This window comes from Onychomys torridus, chromosome 13, assembly GCF_903995425.1.
Source record: "Onychomys torridus chromosome 13, mOncTor1.1, whole genome shotgun sequence".
NCBI lineage: Eukaryota > Metazoa > Chordata > Mammalia > Rodentia > Cricetidae > Onychomys > Onychomys torridus.
In genome coordinates, this window is record NC_050455.1 from 35,233,446 (window position 1) to 35,242,616 (window position 9,171).

General features: G+C 43.4%; 1 protein-coding gene across 1 annotated transcript in view; it reads right to left on the reverse strand.

The window, feature by feature from the left end:
- Ccdc112 (coiled-coil domain containing 112) overlaps window positions 1-3,124 on the reverse strand; it is a 32,951-nt gene extending 29,827 nt beyond the window's left edge. Inside the window, exon 1 of the mRNA XM_036205297.1 lies at window positions 2,921-3,124. Within this exon, the coding sequence (XP_036061190.1) occupies window positions 2,921-3,037 (117 nt within the window). The 5' untranslated portion in view covers window positions 3,038-3,124. The remainder of the gene's footprint in view (window positions 1-2,920) is intronic.
- Between the last annotated feature and the right edge of the window lie 6,047 nt (window positions 3,125-9,171).

Here is a 9,171-nt window from a genome sequence, read left to right on the forward strand (position 1 = left end):
TTGGGAAGGAAGAACCTAGTGCATTTGATCAATTTCAGGAACTTCTTGAAGCTTCTGAGTTGTCTACTTCCTGCTTCTAAAGGAACCTTTCTTTAGAACATCTGGAGGAGTCTTTTTTTTTTCACTAAGATTTACTTTTATTTTATATGTAAGTCTGTGTACCACGTATATGACTGGTGTCTGCAGAGGCCAGAAGGATTTGGATCTCCCAGAACTGAAGTTACAGATGGTTTTGAGTCAGCATATGGAAATGTTGGAAATCAAACCCAGCCTTCCTCTTAAAGAACAAGTGCTCTTAACCTTTGAGCCATCTTTCCAGCCCATATCTGAAATCTTAAAAATCTCCCATGCAGGATGCAATGTTTTACCTTCCTTTAGAACATCTGGGATTTAATGAGTTTCTCTCTAGGAGGGAGTGTTTTATTTTAGAAGAAACTACTATATAACTAAAGGCTCTGAGAAAATAGGAACATATAATACAGAAATATTAAAAAGCACAGATAGTTTTACTTTTCATACTAGGTGAGAAATATATAACATTCTTACCCTATGGGCTGTGCATAAAGTATTCTATGAGACACCAGAGAGCTCTCTCCCTGCATGAACACAGAGCAAAGACCATACGACGCAGCAAGAAGACAAGAAGAGAAACCTCACAGCAAACTAATCTCACAGCACCTAGATTTTAGACATCAAGCCTTTGGAGGAGTGGGGAAATTAATTTCTGTTGTTTAAGTCACCCCATCTGTGGTATTTTGTTAAGGGACTCTAGAGACAGGAACTTTTGATCTTTTGGTAGAGATTTCTAATATCATCAAGACTATCATCATAAAAATTATCTCTTCTCCAGAAAACATTCATGGTTTGAGGGTTAATACAGATATTCATAAATCATCTGACAAATACTGCAGTTCAGTGTTAGGGTGCAAGTTTAGTATGTGTGAGTGTGTATGCATGGTGGCAGAGATATTAGGAGGAGTATGAAGGACAGACAACACATAAACTTGTCCAAAACATCACAACATAGGACATCAATGATCCTAACTCTTTCACATGTATGTGCTGCATGTGTTGGCACACATACATGAGGAGGTCAGTGGTTGACATCAGGTGTCTTCCTTAATTGCTCTCCACCTTATTTTATTTATTTGTTTGCTTATCTATTTATTTACTTATTTAGGTAAGTCTCTCACTGAATGGAGCTCACTGATTTGGCGAGGCTGGCTGGGCAGCCTCCAACTCTCCAGCACTGGGACTGCAGGTGCATGCTTGAGCACCCAGCCACACACTCAGGTCTTCAAAGTTACGCAGCAAGCACTTCACCAATGGAGCCATCTTCCAAGCTCCTATTTTAACTAAGAAAAACAAACCAAAAAACAAAAACAAAACCCTTAATATTCTCAAGAAATTCTGCTTCATCACTGAATCTCAGCTATGAGGTATATATTTTAGAGTTTTTCAATCTCAATATATTGACATTATCACACAGATAATTTTTCAGTGGGGGACTGTCTTCCAATCTCTACTAGGTGTTAGTAGCACCTTTTAGTAGTAATAGTAGTCAGTAGTTAGTAGCACATCCTGCCCGTGTGACAACCAAAAATGTCTCCAGGAATTGCTAAATGTCATACAGTGAAATAGACCCACAGGACATTCTGATCCAACCCCCTGTAAAGGGAAATACAACATTTGGGAATCACCAAAGCAGAATCATGAATAGTGTGTAGCAATATGAGCATGAGGAAGTTGGTAAGAAAGGTACATCAGCATGTATAACATGGGTAGGGTATATAGATGTAGGTGGGGAAATCATGTTGAACTACAATATGGCAGAAAGTTTTCATGGACAAGACATTCAACATGATTAAACCACTAGTATCAGACCATCTTTTATTTTTGGTATTTTGTTTATTTGTTTTTTAGAAAAGTCCCATTGTGCAGCCCGTACTGCCTCTAACTATTGACATTCCCACCCCTGCCTCTGAATGCTGGGATCACAGGGATGTACCACAATCAAATGGCCATGCGTTTTTAAAATATATACTTAAAAGCATTTTACATAATCAATTTTAAATTTTTATTTTATACTTCATTTTAAAATGTTATTTCGGGGGTTATATCGAGAGAATAAGGAGAAAAACAAAGGATGTGTCTGAAAATCTTCCACTACATGGAATTTCCTTAACTTCATATTAGAAAGAACACCGTATTCCCTTAGAAATGGAAGATGGGGCCAGTCCTCGGCTCACAGTAGCTTCCCTTCAGGTCTTGGCTGAACCACAAATATTTAGTAAGTGCCTACTATCGCGAAGGCACCGTCGCGGGCACACAATAGGCACAGCCCTTGGAGCTAGTTAATACAACAGTCACTAAAGCTTCCGAAAATGTCTGCCCTCCTGGTACTCACATTTTCACGGACGCATAAAGATAATGTTAAAACGGGAATAAAATATGGAACATAGCCGGTGGTACTAAGTGCTATAGAGAAAAACTGAACCGGAAAAGGGAGTCCGATCATCTGAACGAAAGACTCCCATGCAGAAAAAGAGGTCTGGTCATCCGAACGAAAGATTCCCATGCCACCCTGCAGAGATGGGGTCCTTAAGACCCCCCATCTTGGTAAACACCTATCAAGTCCCTTCTTGCACCGATGCACTCAACAGATCCAATTTCTTGGTGCTCAGACACTCTCCAAGCCAGCTGGGAGCCCTGGGTCTCGGCCGACTTAGTATCCAGAAGAGCTCCCATCACTAGCTCCCATTTTTGAAGAAAGGGAGTCCCTACCACACGGCGCGAGGAAGCGGCGGCCGGGGCGTCCACTGAGGCCCGACCCCAGTACCCAATGCACCGCCCTGGCTCTAAGTGCCATCAAACGCCAGGCTCGCCCGGGAGCAAGCAAGGCCCGAGCCTCCGCCGTTACCTGTTGCGGCGTCGGCGCCGCTCCCACGCCGGTCCCCGCAGCCGTGCCTGCCCCCGCCACCGCCCCGGCAACTGCCGTGGCCGCCGCCGCCACCACCACGGTCGTCAGGGCCGCCATGTTCCCTCGCCGAGACTCCCGCACCTCTGCGCGAGATCAGCTCCAGTGGGCGCTCACCCACGCTCCGCCGACGGCACCCAACTGCTGGACCACTAGGGCGGGGCGCGAAGCCGACCCCGCCTAGCTCCGGGGGCGTGGTCTAAGTGGGCGTGGTTGTGCAGGGATGGGCAGCTCGAGGGCGGGGCTCTGCCGGGGCGTGGCTGCTGAGAACACCGGTGGAAGCGCAGGGCAGGACCGAGTTAAAGGCGGGGCTCGGAAGGGGCGGGGCCAACGCCGGCTTGTGGGATGGAGATGAGGATAGTGGACCAGGCTGGGGGGCAAGGTGGACTTGGGGTGGTGTGGCGCAGCGCGGATCCGTTCAGTTTTGTGTTTATATGGGCTTTGTTAGTGCTGGTGGTCTGTTCTGTTCGCCCACGCCCATAACTGCTGAGAAATGCATTGTCTTCCTTTTAAATTGTATCCGTGTTATACGAACATGTGTGTTTTTCATACTATAGAATTGTTTTCTATTTCTGTAAGTGCCGATGAAACTTAGTAAATGATAAAGCATGTCGTGGAATTCTAGGGATACATGTGATTCTGTATTTTCAAAGAAAAATCATTCCTTGCAGAAGCAGGTGTCAGAGCCAGGAACACCATAGCTGCTTCCTAGGACTTATTCGTAAGAGGAAAGATTCCTAAGACTCTTGTGTGGGAAGTTGAGAAAAATCAGTCTTCCTCTCAGAAGCAACCAGTGGCAATGGAGCTAGCTTTTATACATACTTCTGTTCCTCATTTAAATGAATGAATCCACCATTCTAGCTCCTGTTGTATGCCAGGAGCGGTTCTGGATCTGGGGAATTCTTGATGGAATTCCGTATACAAGATTCTTCTTCTCATGACTTCTAGGAGGGAATATAAACAAGTAAACAAGCTCTGCATTTAAGAGAAAGTACCTTGACTGTGCTGTTGTGGGTGCTTTGCCTACGCATTTCTATTTCATCCCCACAAATAGTGAGGTTTAGCTATGTAGTGAAAGTTTTGTCTCCATTTCATAGAGAAAGTTAAGGAAGACTAGTCTGCATAGGAAGAGACAAGGATACAAACTCAGGCCCCTGACTGCAGAGACTCCAGAAAGAGCTGTTAAACAGGCTGTCCGTTAGATGCCTCGGCATCTCCAAAGGTGTGGATTTAGCCTTCATCTACATTACAAAGAAGATTATTACATAGAAAAAAGATTATTTTGAGTAGGATTTGATGAATTTCTGGAAGGGACATAACCTGATGTCTGATGACTGGGTCTAGAACCTTCTAAGTTGGCTGCTGCAAACAGGAAACAGCCTGGGGACAGAAGAAACTGTTTTGGGGGGGTTCACGGAAGATGTATATCAGCACGGAGAGCTGCAGCCTGGCAGTCTAGTGACATGACAGAGAAATGACTGTTGCATTTGTCAAAAAGGAGGCTGTGGACCATCAGAATAAAAGCAGAGCCAGAGGGTGGTGGAAAACAAAGCCTATCTGAGTGAGCTGAAGATTTGGGAGTACCGATTATCCTAGTGTTGAGGTAGTAGTCGTGGGTGAGACTTCAGGACTAGGAGACAGCATTTGTATACTGCTGCAAATGACCCAATAAAAAGCAGAAGTTTGGTGCTACAGTAGAGAACAGCAACCAAAACCATGGGAAAGCAAAAGGGATGGAGCCCAGTGTAGTGCCCTGGAACTCCCAAGTTGGGTAACTGCCGCCCTGCTTGCCGACCTTGACCTTGATGTCCTCCCTATGCTGATTCCCTGCCATTCTCCACCTTCCTGAATGCTCACCAGAGGTTCTTTGTTTGTGTATCCTGCATTTGGTGTAAGCAGCTTAGATGCAAGAATGTAGAACATCAATAGCGAACTTCTGCCCTCCAGAAGTTCCTCCATTGTGCTGTGAGCCTGTATTTAAGGTTTCTTCCTTCCTTCAATAAACGGCATTTGGCATCCTGCTGGCACAAATGACCCGCTGTCTCTTGTCTCTGTTTTTCGATCCACAGCCCCTCACTCGGACATGGTGAACGGGTGGTGGTAGCGTGGGTGCTACCGCAACAGCCCAGGTCACAGGATGGAGCCCAGGGCACAGGGGTTGAGCACAGGGCACAGGAGTAGAGCCTAGGGCACAGGGATGGAGGCCAGGGCACAGGCAAGGCTGGCTCACAGACTCAGGCTTGGCCAGTTTCATGTATGACCCAGGACCACCTGCTCAGGGAATAGTGCTGCCCACAGGGAAATGGGGTCTCCTATATTAATTAAAAGTCAAGAACCCCCCTCAGACATACCCACAGACCAAACTGATGTAGATGCTTCCTCTCTCGGATGACCCTATGCTGTGTCAAGTTGACAGTCAAAGCTGACTAGAACACATCTTTGGTGTGGATTGTAATTTATTGTAATTAATAATTACATCCTAAATTATGAACTTGAGTCCATTGCTTCCAAAGGAGTTTCAGACAGTAATCTGAGAGTTCTTGATTTTATGGTTAGATAGAACAATAAGCCTGAATACCATCTACATATTCTTTTAGACATTCAGAAAACTACTCAGAAACATCAGCTCCTAGGTAAAACAAAACAAAACCCCTTTCCACAAAATACTCTTGTCTGAGAATTTCAAATCGAAACCACATCCTTTATATAAATGCACAAGTTAAGAACTTGTACACTGAGAAAATGATATCCATGTTTGCTTGTGCAAGCCAGTAACCACTGTAGTTGACATACTGAGGCGGAAGGATTATAAACTCCAAGACAACTTGGGCTAATATAGCAAGACTTGTTTAAGGAAAAAGCAAAAATGGAAAGGGAAAGGTGTGGGGGTAGGGGAGCAGCAATGCTGGAAAATTTTACCTGTTACATATCAATATGAACAGCCGGGCTGGCTACCCTCTCAGAGGTTATTGCTCATCTCCCCTCCTCTTCTTTCTCCTTCTCTTCCTCGAAGTCATCTTAATTCTTCCTCTCTTCCCCTTTCCTTGTCTCTTGTATCTGCTGTTCCATCTCATACTTCTACAAGACTGACTTACAGGTTTCTGTTACATAAGTGAGAACATATGCTATTTGTCTTTCTGTGTTTGGCATGTTTCACTCAACATATTGTTCTCCAATTCTATCCATGTTGGTGCAAATAACAGGATTTCATTTTTTTATCTGATGCGGTGTTTTTCCATTCCATAAATATATCAAGCTTTGTTTTTCCACCCATCCAATGAAGGGCATCTAGATTGGTTCTGGCTATTATGAATGCTGCTAAGGTGCAAGTATCTTTGGGTATAAATCTAGTAGCATCCACTATGTCAATAAGTGGTGGGTAGAGACAGCTCCTCACGCAGTGCCTATTTTAGTCTTTTGTTTGTTTGTTTGTTTTTTTGAGACAGGGTTTCTCTGTGTAGTTTTGGTGCCTGTCCTGGATCTCTCTCTGTAGACCAGGCTGACCTTGAACTCACAGAGATCCGCCTGCCTCTGCCTCCCGAGTGCTGGGATTAAAGGCGTGCGCCACCATCACCTGGCTATTTATCTTCATTACCACAGAGGTAGAATGTTTAAAATTCTTACCTCCAAGGATCCTTTGCAGCTAGTGTGCTCAAAGTAGATTGTTTGTGGAATGGATAAACGCACTTGTGCACACTGTAATTTCAGAACAACTAAATAAGGTAAGAGGTGGTACCTGAAGCATACATTCTAGGATAGCTAGTAGCGTGCCCAGTGAGACTCTGGGACCAACAGGTATTGTATCTTCTTCCTGATCCAGAGGTAGCAGATAAGAAGCTGTGTTCTTTCCTCCTCAGCTTTCAGTTCCTCTCAATCTCCCTCTCATCCATACCCACTCTCAGTTGAAAACAAACAGGCTTGTGAGGGATAGTAATAAAATAAAATATAAGTGGGGGCTGGAGAGATGGCTCAGCAGTTAAGATCATTGGCTGCTCTTCCAGAGGTCCTGAGTTCAATTCCCAGCAACTACATGGTGGCTCACACCTATCTGTAATGAGATCGGATGCCCTCTTCTGGCCTGCAGTCATACATGCAGACAGAATACTATGCATAATAAGTAAGTAAATCTTTAAAAAATAAGGTAAAATGAGAACTAGCACATAGAATTGGACAAAACGAACAGACAGAAGGAAGATAGCCCAAGAGAAAGCAGAAGAAACAGAGACTCACGCACTTTCACACTCAAGAACACCATAAAAACAATAAATTAGGAGCCATAATATATACACAAAGGACCTGGTACAGACCCTGCAGGCCCTCTGTATGCTGCCTCGGCCTCTGTGAGTTCATATGTGCTTTGTGCAGGTTGATTTAGAGGGTCTTGTTTTCCTGATGTCCTCTATCCCCTCTGTCCCTTACATGCTTTCTTCCTCCTCTTCCACAGGGTTCCCACGCTGAGCTCTGAAGAGAGGGACTTGATGGAGACATCTCCTTTAGGAATATGTGTTCCAAAGTCTCCCATTCTCTGTATAATGCCTGGCTGTGGGTCTTTGTATTTGTTTCCATCTCTTGCAGGAGGAAGCTCCTCTGATGACAGCTGTCTAAGGCACTGATCTATGAATATAGCAGAATGTCATTTTATTGCTATGTTTGTTGTTGTTGTTGTTCTTTGTTCTTTAGAACAGTAGTCCTAGGTCCTTGAGCTATCTAGTCGTAGATTCTTGGTGACTCAAGTAATGTATAGGTCCATCTCAGATCCAACATTAGTTGGTTACTCCCATAAGCTTTGTGCCACTATTTCACTAGCATATCTTGAAGGCAGGACACTATTGCAAATCAGAGAGTTTGTGGCTGGATTGGTGTTTCTGTTTTTTCAAAGCCTGCAGAGTACTTTTCTGTACCATAAATAATACAATGTAGGGGTGAAGACTCTATGTAGGCACCAGCTTGACTTCTCCATGTTCAATAAGTTGTGTGGGTGTTGTCTTCAGCAATGGGGCTGTGCTAGCTAGTCTTATGTCAACTTGACACAAGCTAGAGGCATCTAAAAGGAGGGAACCTCAGTTGAGGAAATGCCTCCATAAGATCTGGCTATAAGTCATTTTCTTAATTAGAGATTGATGGAGCAGGGCCAGTAATTGTGGGTGGTTCCATCCCTGGACTGATGGTCCTAAATTCAATAAGAAAGCAGTCTGAGCAAGCTATGGGGACAAGCCATTAAGCTGTACCCTTCCAGGGCTTCTGCATCAGCTCCTGCCTCCTGGTTCCCGCCCTGTCTAAGTTCCTGTCCAGACTTCCTTTGATAATGAATAGCGATGTGGAAGTATAAGCCAAATATGCCTTTTCATCCCCAAATTGCTTTTGGTCATGGTGTTTCACCAACAATAGTAATCTTAACTAAGACAACCAAAAAATAAATACATAAGGAAAGGGAAGTCAGTAAAAAAGAGAACAGAAAAACCTAATAAGAATGAGACATAGAGAGTAAATAATAAATGGAAGATTCAAGTCCAGCTATTTTAATAATTATTTAGAAAGACCAAGATTGTCAGATGAGGCAAAAAGAGCAATACCTAAATGTGTACTTTCTGTAAGACATGAGAATTTGCTTACAGGATGCAAAACAGCTTGAAAGTAAGTGGCTAGGAAAGGATTACTATACAAATAGCAGCCATAACAAGGCTGAAATGGATACATTAATTTCAGAAAAATAGTCTTTAGATTTTATGACAAAAATGTTACTAGAGACAGCAAAAAATATTTTCTAGTAATAGTGGGTCAATAGATCAAGAGATAAAACATTTACAAATGACTATCTACCCAACAAGTATCAGAATACATGACTTTTCTATCTCATCATCCTTCAACAGGTATATTTTACCAAAATTATGATACAACCATTGAATGGCTATGTTTACCTAATAAAACAGTCAAAAAACTTAGCCCCTTATACTGATAAAAATTTCTCAATTAATATTAAGAGGGAGGCTACGATGCCATTCTCTGTTAAGGAAAAGACCCTGCTCAAATAGCTGTCCTTTTGACTGATACACAATAGAACATTTGGAACCCTGTAGCTTCTGCTCACATCAACCAGAAAGGCAAAGATGTAAGATGGTTCTGTAATAATAATACTATCACCATCCATGGCAATGGGTCTAAGTAGTTAGTATGGCATGGGACAGGCTGTCCTC